General features: G+C 32.9%; 2 protein-coding genes across 3 annotated transcripts in view; both read left to right on the forward strand.

Moving 5' to 3' along the window:
- The window catches only part of LOC135846636 (tyrosine-protein phosphatase non-receptor type 13-like), a 65909-nt gene extending 52351 nt beyond the window's left edge, over nucleotides 1-13558 (forward strand). The window contains exons 4-7 of the mRNA XM_065365840.1: nucleotides 1803-3216; nucleotides 8335-9083; nucleotides 9938-10073; nucleotides 13220-13558. Coding sequence (XP_065221912.1) covers nucleotides 1803-3216; nucleotides 8335-9083; nucleotides 9938-10073; nucleotides 13220-13268 — 2348 coding nt within the window. The 3' untranslated portion in view covers nucleotides 13269-13558. The remainder of the gene's footprint in view (nucleotides 1-1802; nucleotides 3217-8334; nucleotides 9084-9937; nucleotides 10074-13219) is intronic.
- Nucleotides 13559-17682: 4124 nt separating this feature from the next.
- LOC135846618 (uncharacterized) overlaps nucleotides 17683-19538 on the forward strand; it is a 96599-nt gene continuing 94743 nt past the window's right edge. The window contains exons 1-4 of one of the 2 annotated variants that reach the window (XM_065365817.1): nucleotides 17683-17776; nucleotides 17899-18039; nucleotides 18102-18279; nucleotides 18381-18621. In XM_065365817.1, the coding sequence (XP_065221889.1) occupies nucleotides 18607-18621 (15 nt within the window). In that variant the 5' untranslated portion in view covers nucleotides 17683-17776; nucleotides 17899-18039; nucleotides 18102-18279; nucleotides 18381-18606. The remainder of the gene's footprint in view (nucleotides 17777-17898; nucleotides 18040-18101; nucleotides 18280-18380; nucleotides 18622-19538) is intronic. The other variant, XM_065365818.1, reaches the window with a different exon arrangement.

A 19538-nucleotide genomic window follows, 5' to 3' on the forward strand; every position in this document is an offset into this window, starting at 1 on the left:
TGGTCATTTTTCAAACTTTTTTGGTTACTAAACTTACTTTTTTTTTTTGGAAAAAGATGAGTACGAGCCCTAGTATATATCCATTGGACAAAAATTTACTTTAGAACTGAAATACTTGGAATTCTGAGATAATAATACTTTATTTAACAGTCGTTAGAGTGTCCAATATGTACCAATTAGAATCAAGTACGCCGAAGTTGACATTTGGATCTTCTAGAGTAATTCAAAATTCCTGAAGAAAATGGATGATCAAAAAGGGGTTGTTTTCAAGATGGAGAGGCTAATCGAAACAATTTCTGGAGGCTCCAGAATGGTCAAAAAGGGATTATTTTCTAGTTGGATGGTTAAATCGAAAGAATTATTCGGTTTTTTTCATTTGAAAAATAAAATATTAATTCAGGAAATTCATGTCATGAATCGTTAGCAGTTATTTAAAATTAAGGAAGATTTTTCAAAAATATTCAAATTTTTCATTTTATTAAACTGGCATTTAGAAATTCTAGAGATAATAATTGCCATTTTTGAACCCCCCTTCCCTCTCCCTCTCCCTCCCCTTTCTCTTTCCTGATCTTAATCAAAATTTTGGAAAAGAAAATACAAATCAGTATTTTTATTTTTGTCCAATGCATAAATTTTATAAAGACACTCGAAGCAGCAACAAAACCATAAACCAACGTCGAGTTTTAAAATCACATTTCGCAAGTCATTGAAAAGAAAAAAAATTGCAATCAGTCGCATAAAAAATTCCCCTCGTCTCGTTCCATCTTTGTCTGCGCTTATTGGTACTTGTGCAGTGTGAAAGTACCTTCTTATTAAACGAGCATACGCGCCCGTGAATTGCAACAAATCCTACGTACGTACGATCTAACGAGTTGTATTACCATTGATGGTGGTATTTTTCAAGTTCATCCGCGTCTATGATCTTTGCTAACGTAAGCACTATAGTAGGTACCTATAGATAAGCAGCATGGCCATACGAAAAAAAAAATACCGTACCGGGAACGTATTAAAACGACATAGGTACAGGGACTTTAATTTCTTCTTAGAATAATATGGTCTTCTTATCTTAATTATCGTTTGTATTTTTCTATTATGATTAATTTTGATAATTCGTTTCTCTCTCGAGTCTCGAGGTACTAGATACGTTCTTCTAATTATTCTCAATGATGTCGGGTAATTGCCGTATTATATCCGAAATATCTTTCTCACGGGTGGTAGACGTGTTAAATTAATATAGGAAATTAGCTCCTCGATTAAAAGTTAGGTGCTTGAAAAATTGCTAAACTCTCACTACATATATTCGAATATGTGAGTGGATGAATTTTTCATCGACTTGATTAGCTTTCTACGATACGATGAGTAGGTTTCAATTTGTCATCGTCGATCTCTATGTTTGATTTTCCTCCAGAGTGTTTCTTTGAACTCCTACCTGTGTGAGTCGATAATTAGGCAGTTGTTTCCTCATATCCTTTGATACACGTACCTACGTTGGCTAAAAATATGCATCGATCGAATTGCATAATTCTTCGATACCATATTTTCTTACCCGAGTAGGTAATTTTATCGATACTCGAGCATATGTGAAGTTACATAATTAAAGTACGTGGCCATCAAGGTTGGTAACCTACTCAATGGTTTCAACTCCTACTTGAATTAAAATTAGCGTTAATGAAATCGAACAAAACGCGACAATTAAACTGATAAAATATTTTTAAAAAAATTCGTTCGAGTGGGCAAAAAATAATATGGAACCGGTTCTCTCGTGCGGCGGTCATTCTACAAAGTATGTTTTCTGTTTACAGGTTTGTCAACTTGGGGTAGAAAAGTGGGCCGAAGATGGGACCAGATCAAACGCAGCGATTCGATCGAATTCCTCGATTCGGCCAAAAAGAAGCACTGGACACCTTCGAAAGTAGTATCATCGGTCACTCCAACCAATCCAGCTCCGGTTACCAATCGAAACAGACGTGTTAGCAGAGTAGAATCTTTACGAAACCTTTTCACTCGAGGTAACTCGAATATTTCGCTCTATCCTTTGCAAAAGACCGGCGACGATAAGAAGAAACCCGGCGTTAAAAACGGTCACGGAGATTGGGTAAAAGATAAATGCCAAGAAGGTATCTCGGATCTGTACGAAATGGAGGAAACTCTGCATAAAAATATGAAGATGAAAAACGACGAAAAAAACGACTCTAGGGTGAAATGTCGTCGACGGATTCTATCCGAGTCTTTGAGAGAAAATCCCCTCGAACAGCAGTCCCTGATCGAGTACCTTTTACAATATCGATCTCTATCCGAACTCTCTGCACCGGATCAGGGGGCAGAGAGACTGAAAACACTCAGCTACGACGACTTGTTCGCAGCTGTGAAAGAAATTAGCCAAAAAGACTGTGCCAAAGATACAATTCTAGCCAAAAAACCTCCCTCAAGGTTACCCCATCAGAGTAAAATCGCCACCAAGAGAAGACACACAGCTTACGATTTTGCCAACGTCGTGAACAAACTACGTTCCAGGGAACTGTTACCAGCTCCTTTGAAGAGTCCCAATCCCAATGCAGCTTCGACCAACGACCTAGAGTGCTCGGTGGATAGACTGTACTCGTTGTTGAACAATTTTCTAATCCTGAAAGCCGAAGAAAGCGGATACGAGAGTGATTCGACTCGGAATGGGGGTGGTGACTCGCCTAGGGGATCGATTAAATCGAATTTATCCCAAGAGTTGAAACTTACCCCGAATACCAATGGTAATGCAGTCTTACCAGATGTATTGCCTCATCGTCGTGAAGAAGATAACCAGAGTGTAAGGTCGATGAAGGCTGATCGAGTGCCATTTTCTAGGCAACGTAATATTAAAATTAGTAACGCCAAAAAAAACGATAAAATCGTGTCGCCCAGTCAAAGAGGATACTTCAATGTGAACGAGAATCTAAGGAGGAATTCCCATACACCGGAGAGGAATCCCCAGTGTCAGAATTCGTTGAATTGCGGTCGTTATCATTCGATTTATGGAGCTTTCGACGAACAACCTAAGATTTACCAGCCTTTACCAAAGAATAATGAAAATACTGTTAGCAGCTTCGAGAGAGAATTCAAATGTATGAGGTTCTCTAAACATAAATCCGAAAGTTTAGGAATTTATATCGAGAAAAAGGATCCTCTGGTTAGGACGTCTTCGTATGTTATTTCGTTCATCGAACCTGGAAGTATTATTGACAGGTGAGGAATATTTTTGAACGGTTTTAAGTTTTTGAATTTTTTTTTTTTTTTAGTATGAAATAATGGTTTCAGTTTTGTCAATTTTTTCAATTTTTTTTCCTGAACCGTGGCAAAAATTTGAAGGTACCTACTTGAAAATTAAAAATTAAAAATACTATAGAAAATTGTCTCGTACGATTTTTCACCTTTTCTTTTTTATTAGGTGCGTTGTGTTGAAAAATTCCTCTTCCCAGTTTTTTCAAATTAAAAAAAAAAAAAAAAAAAAAAAAAACTTGAAAAAGTTAAGTAGACTTATTTAGGTAAATAATTTTTTATTGACACTTGAAGTTTGAGATCAGCGGATAAGATTTTTCAGCATTTTGTTCCTTCAATAAAATTCAAATCTTGGAGTGATTGAATTGAATTTTTAAAATCAAATTTTTTCAAAAATATGAAAAACTTTTTTTTAAAGTTGTCTTTTTTAAGCACCATTGGAAATTGCAATGAGACCTCAAGGGTCACTAAAAGCCATTTTTTATCAATGATTTTCGAAAAAATTTGTAATTTAACCCTTCAATTTCATAGACTGAGCCCAAATTTTAAACTAACATCGCCCTCCCCCCTTTTCCTTTGTCTTTTCCACTTTTCCATTCTTGATTCAGTATCAACCTTTGAAAAGATCGAATGACTTCATATTAAATCAAAAATTGGGAAGTTTTTATCAACATGGTTGAATAATCGTGATAACAATGAACTGAATTGAAAAAAAATTACTTAAAATTTTCATAAGATGTCCAAAAAATGACAATCCCGGTTTTCTTCATCGAAAAAATCAGAATAAAAACGTTAAATTTTAATTTAACTAAAAAAAAAGAAAAATACAAGAAGAACACCTAATAAAGTGATTTTAACGAACTAGGCACATTTTTGAAACCGGTTCATTGGTTCTCAATCATTTGTCAATTTTCTAAAATAAAAAATAAAAATGCAGAATTGCAGATGCAGATGGTCCTGAATTTGGAAAAAAATAAAACATTACAAGATCGCCATTTTTTATTTGAGGAGGTGGATAGCAAAACGCAATAACTCCATTTTTGGTTTTTTTGGGAAATTAGGAAAAATTGTCAGGAGGGGAAGGGTGGGGGGTCGAGTTCCGAAATTGGTGTCAAATGAAAGGGGAAGGTGCCACAAATAAAATTTCCACTCAATTTCAAAATTTCGGTCACCTGGGTAAGCACAGTAAGGAAAAGAAAAAAAAGTTATTGCGTTTTGAACGCAAAATTTTTTTTTTGGTGTTTTTCTGCAAAAAAACGTATTTTTTATTTGAAAAAATTGATGTTTAATCGAGAATTTTCGATAAAAAACAATTAAAAAACTGGAATGTGAAATTCAAACAAGTCCTGTGTGTGATATGGCATTCAGAGAGTGGCAACAAAAGCACCATTTTTTTAAGTAACTCCTACCCAACGATTTTCCGTACCCACCCGATGAAAAAAAACAGTGTTACCACATCTGCGCAACTGAAATGTATAAAAAGTAGTGGAGTTATTGCGTTTTGCAAACAAAATCTCATTTTTCAATGCATTTAGCTCTAAAATCAGACTTGTTTTCCTCGATTGCGCTATGATATTCAACTGATGGACAAAATCTGACACCGAGAATGGATTCCCCGTTGAATTTTACATAAGGATAGATATCAAACTCAATTTTCGTAATTTTGGAGTTATTGCGTTTTGCTATCCACCTCCTCATTTATGCATTTTTAAAACCAGTTCAGTGGTTCTCAATCATTTAGCAATTTTCTAAAAATAATGATACAAAAAGTCCTAAATTTTGAAGAAAAAAATGTAAACATCAGAAATTGCTGGTTTTTAATTTTTGCATCTCCGAAACCGGTTCAATGATTCCCAAACAAATGCCAGTTTTTTTACAAATATTTAGGTTTTTTTTTTTTGAATTTTTAAGGATATTTATGAAATATTCCAGATAAGTTGAATTTTTAATTTATTCACTTTTTGGACCAGTCAAGTGATTCCTAACCGTTTATGAGGTCTTTTTTAATCATTTGTACTTTGAAAACCAGTTCAGTGGTTTCCAAACATTTGTAAATTTTTGAAAAATATGTCCCAAAAACAGCAGTGAACTAGAAAAAAAAATAACAAAATGACAAAGCTTTTAGAAACGTTTACTCGTCATTTTTGAAACCGGTTCAGTGGTTCCCAAATATTTCTTAAGTTTTTAAAAACGCACCTGAATGTAAAACATTTTCTACTTACTTAGAAAGATAAACTCAAACCCTTAAAAATTGATCAGTTTTTTGACCATTCATTTTCGAAACCGGTTCAATGATATCCAAAAATTTTTTGAAATACTTATTCAATTTTAATCGTGTATTTTCAAAACCAGTTCAGTGGTTCCCAATCCTTTTGTAAATTTTTGAAAAATGTTAATGCCAAAAAAAGTTTTAAATCTAAGAAGAAAAATTATGAAGTACATACTTAAGTACTGATCAATTCTGTATACATTTTTGAAACCGGTTCATGAGGTTCTTAATCATTTACCTACTTTCCAAAAGAAGTTCAAAAGTCCTGAATTTGAAAAAAATAAATAAAATAAAGCATTACAAATCGTTTTATTTTTATTTGTGCATTTTTGAAACCAGTTTAGTGGTTCTCAAACATTTAGCAATTTTCTAAAAATGTTAACGTACAAAAGTCTTAATAAGTTTTGAAAAAAAGACATTCAAACATCATAAATTGCTAGTTTTTTATTTTTGAGTTTCTGAAACCGGTTTAGTGATTCTCAAACAAATGTCAACTTTTTTTATGAATGACCATGAAATGTTTTTTTGAATTTTTAATGAAATTCATACAAATCAGGTTGAGTTTTTAATTTGTTCAGTTTTTGGACCGGCCAAGTGATTGTTCGCCATTTATGAGGTCTTCTTTTAATCATGTATTTTGAAAACCAGTTCAAAGGTTCCCACTATTTTGTAAATTTCTGAAAAATGTTAGTGCCAAAAAAAAGCTTTGAAGTTTGAATTGAGAAAAAATAATTGTGAAGCACTTGAGGACTGATCAATTCTTTATATGTACATTTTTGAAACCGGTTCAGTGGTTCCTAATGATGTGTTAATGAAAAAATGTAGGTATGTAAAATAAATTGTAGATGCAAAAAAAAAACTCTTTTAACTGGTAGGAAAAAAATAATGAAGCATTTAAGAACTGATTGATTCTTAACCAATGTCTTTTTGAAACTGGTTCAGGGGTTCCCAAATATTTCCTAATTTCTTGAAAACGTAAATGCAAAAATCTTGAACTCGATTGGACAAATTCAAACCTTTAAAAACCAGTCAATTTTTGGTTTATATATTTTTTAAACCAGTTCAATGGTTCCTAAAAAGTAAAAAATATTGAAATATGTTTACGTTTCTAGGGAGATAATGTACTACATTACCTCCCGCTCGCTAATCGCTCGGTGGACAAACTAGCGATTTTCTCCCTTAAAAACGTAAAATATATTATGGAACAAGGGAGATACTGTGATCTTCAACCATTTTGAGTTACTTCCCTCGCTTCGCTCGGGAAATAAACCTCAAAATTTGTTGAAAATCACATTATCTCCCTAGTTGCATAATCTACTATTAGGTACCTACTTTAAAAGGCGAATGCAATAAAGTTCTGAATTTTGATGGAAAATGATGAAGCATGACATATAGTGATCAATCATCAATCGTGAATTCTCAAAACCAGTTTAGTGGTTCCCAATCATTTGCGAATTTTTAAAAAATACATAAGAGTAGCTGTGCCAAAAAAAAGCTTTGAACTCAGGAAATGTAAGAAATTATCAATTTTTTACTCATACCTTATTGAAACCGGTTCAGTGGTTTCTAAATTGTATTTCTAAAATTGTAAATTAAAAAAATTATCAATCCAGAAGGACAAATTTAAACCCTGAAAAAATAGTCATTTGATTCGAATATGTGACTCGTTCGCAAATGAATCAATTCATAATTTTTATTCAATCATTCGCGAACGAATTGAATAATTGTTGTTGAATCGTTCGCGAACGAATTGAATAATTGTTAGTGAATCACTCGCGAACGAATTGAACAATTGTTGGTGAATCGTGCGAACGAATCGATTCATTTAATTGATTTTCGATGAATCATTCGCGAACGAATTGAATAATTGTTGGTGAATCATTCGCGAACGAATTGAACAATTGTTGGTGAATCATTCGGAAACAAAATGATTCATATAAGTGACTCGTTCGCGAACGAATCGATTCATTTAATTAATTTTCGATGAATCATTCGCGAACGAATTGAATAATTGTTGGTGAATCATTCGCGAACGAATTGAACAATTGTTGGTGAATCATTCGCAAACAAAATGATTCGTAAAAGTGACTCGTTTGCGAACGAATCGATTCATTTAAGTAATTTTTGATGAATCATTCATGAACGAATTGAATAATTTTAGGTGAATCATTCGCGAACGAAATGATTCGTATAAGTGACTCGTTCGCGAACGAATCGATTCATTTAATTAATTTTCGATGAATCATTCACGAACGAATTGATAAATTATTGTTGGTGCATTTTTGAAACTGATTCAATGGTTCCCAAAATGTCGGAAGTGGATTTATTTGTCAAATAATTCTGAAACCGTTTATGTACCTACTTGAATGATGAAAATTTGATAGGGTTTAATCAATTCTTTTCAGTCCATTGTTCTAAAACTGATCTATGATTCAAAAATTTGTTCAGTGGTTTCCAAGCTGGTATAAAATTTTACAATTTGATTTTTAAAAAACTCATAAGTATCAAGTAACCAAAATATTTATTATAATTTTTAATGTCAAGTTCAACTAGCTTCTCTGAAAATAATTTTCAATTCTTTAATGCTGTGAATTAAAAAAAAAAAAAATCAGTAATGTTGAAAGAAATCCTTCCTTGTCAAAATATTTAGAAAAAGAATGAAAAAAAAAACAACAAAATATTCAACTTTATTCTGAACCATGTCTCCTTTCTGCCTTTCAAACTGAAACTATGCAACTTATTCCACTCCATTAAAATCACGAAAAGAACCAAATTACTCGTATTTATCCTACTAACGTATGTATTCTCATTTACAGAGATGGCAGATTCAAAATCGGCGACGAGATAATAAAAATCAACGGAACGCGATTAAAAGGCTTCTCAGTCGAAGACGCCCGAAACCTGATCAAAAACTCACCCCAAGAGATCGAAATAGTAATCAGTCGCGATCCACCTCACAACATCTCCAGTCCGGTATCAACCCAACCTTACCCTCACCACGATCACGAGCCTGCGAAACCTCGAAGCCACGAAATTAACACCAAATTACCGCCGGTATCACCCCCTAGACCATCTTGCCAAACTGGTACCATGAAGAAACCCAAGCTACTAGACATATTAAGCGAAAAGGTAAACTACGTGAGGCAAAGTTCGATGCCAGAAATAGTACGCGATTCGAATCCAGTCAAAGCTACGAAATCTGTACCACTGAAGAGTACCCAGATCTCAAGACAGCCCTCATCGTGCGCTGTCAGGGTTGCTGATCAGAGCAAACCACCTAAACCGGTTACCGGAATGAGGAAGTTTTCATTGCAGTATGATCAAATACCGCAGAAAAGCGTCCCCGAGAGTAAATTGATGACCCAGAGCGCTTATGCTGGATACCCGAGACCTAAGTCTTTGCTGTTGTCAACGCATTCGGTGACTTTTTGCAAAGGCAATGGGCAAAAGTCGCTCGGGTTTAGTATTGTGGGTGGCAAAGATTCGCCTAAAGGCAATTTAGGTATTTTTGTCAAGACTATTTTCCAATCTGGTCAAGCTGCTGATTGCGGATTAATGAAAGAAGGTTGGTATTACTTAATATTAATATAATTTTTTGAGCATTTAAGAGGGTGCTCTACCTTTTGTTTGTTTACTTTTAAGCATACCCGCGGGCAGAGATTAGACATTTTTCAAACGCATTTTTTTATTAGTTGGAGAGAATGAAAGTGAATAATTATGAGTGAAAACGTTATTACTGTATTGAAACAACATAATAAAACTTTGAAACAAGCTAAATGATTAAAATATAATGAATTCAGACGATTCTCTATATTCGAGCATTCATTGTCAGTCATCACACCATAATTCTGAAACTACTGAAGAGAATTTGATGAAATTTGGATATATTGCGCATAAAAATGGTCCAGAGAGGTTGACGTTGCCCTTTTTTCAAATTTCTTTGTATTTTCGGAGATATTGCCATTTGAAAATTTCAAATGGCTATAACTTTGATTTAACAAAATTAATCAAAAAAAGGGCAACGTCAAGTTGTCGGGAATTCGTTTCTGCACAACATATTCAAATTTCATCAAATTCAGTTCAGTAGTTTCAGAATAATCATGTGTCAAGTGTCTGATGACTGACAATGAATGCTCGAATATAGACAATCGTCTGAATTCATTATATTTTAATCGTTTAGCTTGTTTCAAAGTTTTATTATATCGTTTCAATACAGTAATAACGTTTTCACTCATAATTATTCACTTTCATTCTCTCCAACTAATAAAAAAATGCGTTTGAAAAATATCTAATCTCTGCCTGCGGGTATGCTAAAAAGTAAACAAACAAAAGGTAGAGCACCCCCTTAATTGAATGATTATCAAATACTGATGTTGGAATTTATTGCAAAGATATCTAAATTAAAAATGTTTGTTTCAGGGGATGAAATTATATCAGTAAATGGCACATCTATGGATGGATTAACACATGCTCAAGCTATTTCACTTTTTAAAGGCATTAAAACTGGCCCTGTAGTAGTACAAATTAAAAGAAGAAATTCTTCAGCTTATAAAAGGTATAATATTAATTTGTATGTGGAATTTCTGTCCAGTTGTAATCAATAGTAGAGTGTTCGTTGAAGCTCTTTTAGTATTTTTGAACACTCTAAACATTTTTAAGGAACGTGAACGAATTTTCGAATGATGTGTTTTTGTATCATCGTTAGTTACTTATTGATTTGTTGCAATTGATTCGTTTGAATTGATTATAAAATTTTGTTTTATTTTAATTATGACAACTTTTTTTTACCGGCAACTTTTGTTGTAAAATTGAATGTTTTTTTTTCTTTTTTTTATCCAACTATCTGACAATAATTCAAGGTAGATTGAACTTTCGGGAGAGATTTTAAAAGTCACTAAGAGGTTCCGCCATGACTAAAAACGGAAAAAATTATTCACATTGGGTTATTTATAGGTCAAAAAATGCATAACTATTTCATCTAAAAAAGTTCAAAAATCTCCCTTGAAATGAATTTTTTGAATTTTTTATAAATTTTCAAAAATAGGTACATTCAATAATATTAACTTTAGGACTTGAAATTTTAGTTGCGAAGGCTACTAAAATTTTCAAAGTACTTATCGCTTTCTGCCTAAATCAGCAAAAAAAGCTCGTCTTTTGTTAAAAATGTCAAATAGTCTCGTTTATATTATTTATTTTATTTCATTTTTTTTCAAAAATTGCTCAGAAGTCTCGTTTTTTTTAAACCAAAAATTATCAATTACCTTTTCCTTGCTGAAAAATTTCGTTTTTTTAAAATGACCAAAAACTTGCTAAAAATTCTCGCTTTAAAATTGCAAAAAAAAATTAAATAACCTCACTTTCAAAAGTTACCTAAAAATCTCACTTTTTTGCCAATAAATTGCCAAAAAGTATCTTTTTTTGTCTATAATTCCAAGAAATTCTGCTTTTTGTAAAAATTTTTCAATCTTGCTTGTTGCCAAGTATTTTAAAAATTATCACTTTTTCAGAAATTGATAAAAATTTGTCATTTTTTTGCAAAAAGTTCCAAAAAGTCTTCATTTTTTCCCCAGAAATAACCCAAAAGTTCTACGTCCCCCCTCTCAAAAAAAAAAAGAAAGAAACCGCCAATAAATCTCACATTTTCAGCAACGAATTCAAAAGAAGCCTCGCTTTCTGGACGAAAATGGCAAAGTTTTAATTTTTCTAAAATGGTAAAAGTCTTCCTTTTTTTTCAAAAAAATTATAAAAGTTCTCGTCGTTTAAAAATTTACAATATTTTTCGTTAAAAATTATTATTTTTTTTTACAAGAAATTCTAAACGAATCTCACTTTTTTTCAAAAACTGTTCAGCGAAGTCTAGCTTGCACTTTACTTAGAAATATCATGAATTCTTGTCCTTTCAAACGTTTACAAAAGTTTTCGCTTTTCAACAAAATCGCTAAAAATTGTCATTTTTTGCAAACAATTCCAAGAAGTCTTACTTTTTTTCAAAAACTTTCCAAACGTCTTGCTTTTAATCAAAAAATGTCAAAAATTCTGGTTCTTTCAAAAATTTACAAAATTGTTCGCTTTTAGCAAAATTTCTAAAAATTGTAGTTTTTTTTTTTGCAAAAAATCTTCAAGTCTCACTTTTTTCCAAGAACTGTCCTGAAGTCTCGTTTCCTGCCAAAAATTTGCATTTTTTACTGGAAAATGCAAAAGTTCTCACTTTGTTCCCAAAAATATCCAAAGAGTCTCTCTATTTTAGCTTTTTACTTTTTTTTTCTCTGAGTAAAATCCAAAACATTTTAAATTTTAATTCGTGATATGTTCTGTTTTTTTTTTTTTTTGGTCATGTTTTGTGCATTAAAATATTTTGCTCTTTTTTGGAAAAATGAAACTAATCTCATTATTATGATTTAGTTTTTTTTTTTTTAAATTTCAATTCCTTGGAATTTCATTTTGTTTGTTAACTTTTTCTTTGAATTCATTTTTTTTCTTCCAATTTATTTTTGGTGTCGAATTAAGTTGAAAAATTACTGGAAAATTTATAAAAAAAACTGCTTTTAACATTAATTTATTAATTTGAGTTTTTTTTTTTTTTTTTTTTTTTTTAAAGATTCACAGGACAGTTTATTGCAAAAAACTTAGCTGGCCTGTTATAAAATTCTGAGCAATTTTCAGGTTCTCAAAATAAGAACTTCCATCGCTGAACTTTGAAAAAACACGTTTAAAAATTTCGAATGAACCACTAGAAATTTGTTAAACAGGTTTACAACTTTGTGAATTAATAATTATATTTTGATTTTTTTTTGTGTTGTGAGCTTATTTTTCGAACTTTCAACAATCGAACAGAAAATTGGACCCTGCTAAAAGTATTTGGTTGAAAAATTCTTGTAGACATCAGGAGTTGATTTTTGAAAAAATTAAATTTGCATGAATTGAGAAGTTGATTTACAAACATTTTTAGCTACCCTGTTGAATTTTTAATTTTTTTTTTCATTATTTACCAAACTATTCCTAAAGTTTATCTTTTGAGAGCTTCAAAACTTCGGGAGGCTTCCAATTTTGTTACTTTATCACCCCGCAATATTGAATTCACCTCCTCCCTTTCGACGACAGAGTTCATAATCAATTTGGATTCAGATCCTTCAAAAACCTGTACGAGTACATCGATAAGATTGTCAAAAGTTCAAAATCAAATCTAATAAAATTGGAAGTGATTGGCAGTTCCCTTCGAAGCCTGCGATAGGCAGTTTAAATAACAAAAAATAAAACCGAAATTTGGCAATGTGTAAAAACAATTGCCTAACGTACTTTTCACAGGAGTATTTTAAAATTCAATCGAGTTGTATTAATTCTTGAGGTCGTTGTTCACGATTTTGATCTTATTATTATTACCTACATTTAAATGAGAGGTTATCCTACAGTCTGCCTTACGATAATTTGAGGTAGCTGATAAGTGTTTACGAATTTGAGAGTGTATCACATCGTTTTGACAAAATGCATCTGAATAATGCATTTAGGAACTGAATGTTGAGAAAAATTACCTCTTTAAAAAATTTTTTATTCTGCTTCGTTATTTAATAATTATCTAGATTTATTTTCATCTCTTTTTAAATAGATGAATGCATCCATTTCACGGTCGATAGAAATCATTTGAAACAATTCATAAAATAATTAACAACTGATTGAAATGTTTTTTTTTTACTCGTTTTTCAGAAGCAATAAATCGAAGTCATGCGAAGAACTAGATAAATGTAAATCATAAACTAGCGGCTGCGATGGGAAGACGAAGACGAAGACGCATAGAAAACTGAATACCTACATTAAATTTAGCGTGTAAAAATTTATTGTAAAATGTAGATAAGCGATGTTTCATTTCAATTGTAGTACCTGTATTTTAGCTAATTAGCTAATGAGTTTATTCCAAACCACTACTAAACGAGCCTTGTACAAATGTGAAATTTTTGTTTAAAAAATTTTATAGTTGTAATAGCGAGTAATTCGAAATAAAAAAAATGCTTTTAGAAAATAAAGCTTTAAAAAATTGTTGTTTTATTGGTGTTGCAACATTTAGAATTATTATTATCGTTATTCTCTACAAATAATAATTGAAACAATTGTGAGTTTTTAAATTTCTTGAATGTTGAAAAAGTTTGACAAAATGATCGATCCGGAAATATGGAGTTAACACTCCCGAATAATATGCTCTGGCCAGAGACTCAAACGAATCGTGCGCGTCATGCTGGATGATACGCGCAGCGCAAGCCCAAGATCTGATCAGACCACAGAAGGCTCTGTTTACAGGAGTACGCCACCACTCCCGGTCGAAGGAAGTGTATTAGAATGAATATATAATCAGTAATCATATCGGTCGGACTCTACAAAATCACCTCTAATGCTTTCAAAAAGGATGAAACAGAAATGCCAGTTGAAAATTTCCAACTTTTGAAGCAATGAGAAATTGTTGAAGAAATGTCAACTCTTGCTGGAGGCTCCAGATTGGCTCAAAAATTGTAGTAATTGATTCGGAGGGTTGACTTAACGAACTGACGAAGTTTTGAGTAATCTGTTGCAAAAAATGATGATTTTGGATTTTTTTTTCATACTTACCCATCTAATTAAACTCAAACTTGGGTCTCAGGTAAAAGGTAAATGATCCATATTCGTATTAATATTTTCATCGATCACTTCTACAGATGCTTGAGGTTTCGGTGATAGAGTATCACTTTATTAATAAATGTACCTAAACGAATAAAAAAAATTAAAAAACATATCAATAGTGTCGTAATTCGTGATATGCCAATGTTATTCGATCGTCACAATCAACTCATTGTCAGGATTACAGTGATCATGCTGAATAAAGACGTGTTTGTTCGAATGGCAAATAAATGTCAAGTACCTACCCAACTCTTTTGAACGAATAAGTCTTGATAACGTGGTATACTGCACATCGTTTTTCAAAGAATTGGATCATGAACCAAGCCAAGCACAAACTTTCCACTACTCGAGTACATATGTATTTTGAAAAAATAAAATAAAAATTAGGTACTCAGTTATATTACTCGTATTAAACATTCTAGGCATCTTAGTCCGGCATATGACAATAGGAGTAATTGCACCCCCACCCCCGCCGATCCTCCGGGACAACTTTTTTCTTAAAGGGGACATCCTAAGGAACATTTTAAAGCAAACTTGTCAAAAAAAAGTTGGCCTTACTTACAAAATGGCGGCCATTTTGATTGACAGGTCAGCCGAAATCGCAGATTTTGCCTTTTAACATAGGACTTGCACGAACTTTTTCAAACTTTACAAAGGTAGATCGAAAGATCATGCAAAAATTTATCACCTGTCAAAATTTCAAGTGCTAAACTGCGTTTTTCGATTTTTGGTGAATTTTTGAAAATCGAATTTAGGCCAAAAATGAGGGAAAAAATCAAAATTTTACCAAATTGACCAAGAAAGCTGAAATTTGGGATATACCCTATTTACGACATGCCAAAACGATTGGAAACGGTTTCAACCCGTTTCGAGCAGTTCTGGAGCCTCCAGCAGATTTTTGAAAGTCGAAATTCCCACAAAATTCCATCAAATTGGAGATGTAAAGCTGAAATTTATTCTAAAAACTAATTTCAATACGCTACGAAGTACTGCAGGTAAATTTCAAGTCGTTTTGGATCCTCCAGCGACTTTTTGAAAATTCCTAAAGCCTCCAGCAGATTTTTGAAACTTTAAATTTTCACAAAATTTCATCAAATGGAGATGGAAAGCTGAAATTTACTTTACATTCCAATTTCAACACCCTCTGAAGACGACTTCAGGTGGGCTCAAGTAATTTTAGGGCCTCCAGCGACTTTTTTTGAAAATTACTGGAGCCTCCAGCAGATTTTTGAAACTTTAAATTTTCACAAAATTTCATCAAATGGAGATGGAAATCTGAAATTTACTCTACACTCCAATTTTAACACTCTCTGAAGACGACTTCAGGTGAGTTCAAGTCATTTTAGAGCATCCAATGACTTTTTTTGAAAATTACTGGAGCCTCCAGTAGATTTTTGAATCTTGAAATTTCCCCAAAATATCATCAAACTAAGATGGAGCGTCGAAATTCATTCCGCAAACTAATTTCAATACGGTACGAAGTTGACTTCTGATGAATTTCAAGTCGTTTTGGAGCCTCCAGCAACTTTTTGAAAGGTTGTATGATGTTTTTCTGGAAAATTGAAATTTCCTAAAAGTAGCTGGAAGCTTCAAAACCATTTGAAACCACCATGTAGTCTGCGAAGTAAATTGCAGCTTACCAACTCCATTTGATAAAATAATGTTGCGGAAATTTCATGTTTCAGAAATCTACTGGAGGCTCCAGTTATTTTCAAAAAAGTCACTGGAGGACCTAAAATGACTTGAACCCACCTGAAGTCGTCTTCAGAGAGTGTTAAAATTGGAGTGTAGAGTAAATTTCAGATTTCCATCTCCATTATTGATGAAATTTTGTGAAAATTTAAAGTTTCAAAAATCTGCTGGAGGCTCCAGTAATTTTCAAAAAAAGTCGCTGGAGGCCCTAAAATTACTTGAGCCCACCTGAAGTCGTCTTCAGAGGGTGTTAAAATTGGAGTGTAGAGTAAATTTCAGCTTTCCATCTCCATTTGATGAAATTTTTGTGAAAATCTGCTGGAGGCTTTAGGAATTTTCAAAAAGTCGCTGGAGGATCCAAAACGACTTGGAATTCACCTGCAGTACTTCGTAGGGTATTAAAATTAGTTTTTAGAATAAATTTTAGCTTTACAACTCCAATTTGATGGGATTTTGTGGGAATTTCGACTTTCAAAAATCTGCTGGAGGCTCCAGAACTGCTCAAAACGGGTTGAAACCGTTTCCAATCGTTTTGGCATGTCGAAAATAGGGTATATCCCAAATTTCAGCTTTCTTGGTCAATTTGGTAAAATTTTGATTTTTTCCCTCATTTTTGGCCTAAATTCGATTTTCAAAAATTCACCAAAAATCGAAAAACCCACTTTAGCACTTGAAATTTTGACAGGTGATAAATTTTTGCATGATCTTTCGATCTACCTTTGTAAAGTTTGAAAGAGTTCGTGCAAGTCCTATGTTAAAAGGCAAAATCTGCGATTTCGGCTGACCTGTCAATCAAAAAGGCCGCCATTTTGTAAGTAAGGCCAACTTTTTTTTTGGCAAGTTTGCTTTAAAATGTTCCTTAGGATGTCCTCTTTAAGAAAAAAGTTGTCCCGAAGGATCGGCGGGGGGGGGGTGCAATTACTCCTATTGTCATATGCCGGACTATCTGTTTTCATATTTTCATTGAAGCAAAATCAAAGTAACTATACCTATCTATGTACATATAACTTGATTGAAAATATAATGGGAAAATTTAGTGCACTGTACCATCGTGCGAATGTAATATAATAATAGATACAATCTAATAAACAGCATAGTTCTTTCATTGAAAAATAAATTATTCGTAGAAACCGGAAACGATAATATGCAATTTGATACTTGACGAAATTCAGCTGAGAAATTGCCAAATTGGATTTCCTGGTACAGCTGATAGGTACCTATGGTTGGAAACTTCGTAATTGATTGTAAGTAGGTACATAATATATGTAATATGTACAATATCATCGCCGAATCAATTTCGGTGGTCGTAGGTAAGTACATTCGAACTTTTCGAAGCATTCCTCATTCTTAAGTGTTTGCAAATCTGTTGAATGATTACAATTTACAAATAAAAAATTGATTGACATTTTACATGGATATGAAGGATTTATTTTCCATCGTGATGTCGAGTTAAATTAAATCTGGGGTTTTAAATCGATTTGTATTTAGTAGTAGGTAAATACAGAGGGGATGGAAATCCATCGAAAAATAAACAAGAAAATTAAGGGATTTTCAGGTTCCTTTAATCACTATTCTATGTGCATAGTTTATTTGTTTATCTACGAACAAATTCCGTAAACTAGTGAGTACAATTTAATTATAAATTGCTGGAATTTTCATTTGAAAAATAAGGATAAAAAAATGAAATGAAAATGAAACATTTTTTCAAAATCAAAACTAATTAAAATAAAATTTAAAAATAAACACAATCAGTGTAGCCATTTCAAAATAAAAGTAAACACACGTGAAATTCGACCAATCACAACTATCACAACAATCACAACATTTCATAATCCATCCATCATCAATCATAATCATAATCATCAATCATCATTCATTTTGTCGCATTTTGTTGGAATTTATTTTTAATAATCGTGTAATTCTGTAAGTACGTTCACTTCTCTATTTTAATGAATAGTTAAAGATAAAACTGTATGTATCATCTTGTTTCGATACTTTAGCCAAAATAATGACTCATCATAGTCATCTTCTCATCTATTCATTAGGTATTTTTGGCAATCCTCTTCGAGTCTTCGACGTTTCGACGCTCATTAGAAGCACTAATGGTCGGCACAGTTTGACAGATTCTGAGCAATATTCGCAATGGTTCTTCGGTCTCCGTCTCCAGGTCCAGGTATTTCTAAATGGTAAGTCGAACACATGTAATTTCACAAATAACTCACTCTTCGATATAACGATTCATTTCAAGTACACAGATCGCAGATCACTTTTTCGGCCACCACCGCAGTGATGGAAGACGCCAAAGACCTACACCGGGAGCAGAATTGCGATGCAGTTTGCCGGTATAATATTATCCTGATGAGAATGACCATAGACAACACTCGTCGCATAGCCACACGTCTTGAATAATTTGCAGACGCGATATGGTTTGTAATACATAATTGAAAGTATTCATCGCCAAATAGGAGCAGTACAATCGATACGAACGGCATTGACAATGACTTGTGCTCTTCTGTCTACTATACAGATACAGATCGAAAAGAAAGTCTACCGTTGGAACCATACCATCATTAGTACCTAATTCGTAGAAAAGTACGCAAATATGTGTCAGTCAGTGACTGATGAAGGTAGTTATACCGCGATGATGAGTTCTTCGAGTATGTACTTGCGTATGTGTTCGATCGAAGACGAAGACGAAGACGACGACGCCGTTACAAATCGTACAGATTTGGTGTTTGTAGTAAATCTACATCATGGAGGTACAACAGGTAAGTTGATGCAAGCGATAGAAACATACATTTATGTCATTATTACAAATTACTTACCATTTCAATTCTCTATGTGTTCTAAATTACTACAAGATTGACGTTCTACATACATGTATTCGTATCTTAGAGTCGTGTAACCCTTCGTACGAGTACATACATATAAGATTAATCGAAATTCCTATAGCTTAAGCTACGTGAAATTAACGCTGTCGAGTACCTCAAGTATTGAATAACATATATTTGATGTTACAGGATATGATATTATGAATATCTAGGTAGGTAATATGAATTTCGTATTTTGATTGAAACATGCGAACGTGTGGATTTGATTGCATTCCTAGTGCGCTTTAATAATTACGAAAAAATTTCTCTCTAGTTGCAACATAGGTAACTCACACATATTCATACATACGTAGGGTATCGTGCTGCAATTATAACGGCGATGAAGCTGTGATGAAGTGATATCGGTGTTTACAAATATGTAATTTATTATCGGTTACATATTTTTATAGGTGTGGAACATCCGTGTGTTTCCATTTGTTTAGGAATTCTACTCGTGTATCTATCGATCAAAACAGTACAGATTATCGAGGTGGATATGCAATCTGCAGACTCGATCGGTGTTCATTAGTTTTATCGAATGAATAATTGAAGATGCAGATGCAAAATTGTGGAGCTGGAAGTAAGAAAGGTTCTTTGCCTCTTTGGTGGTTCATGAGGTGGTTCTTGCGTTGAAATGTTTCAATGTTTTCCAAATTCGGTGTAGAAATTTTGGTTTGTGAACTGATTTAAGAAAAGGTTTTGTTTTTGGATAGATTAGGGCAATGGTTTATTAAACACCGATTGCATCTGTAATTATCTACCTCTCAAGATGTCAGTTATCATTTAGACAAGAAGGGATTGGTGATTGGTATGTA

This window comes from Planococcus citri, chromosome 5 (genome assembly GCF_950023065.1).
Source record: "Planococcus citri chromosome 5, ihPlaCitr1.1, whole genome shotgun sequence".
Lineage (NCBI taxonomy): Eukaryota > Metazoa > Arthropoda > Insecta > Hemiptera > Pseudococcidae > Planococcus > Planococcus citri.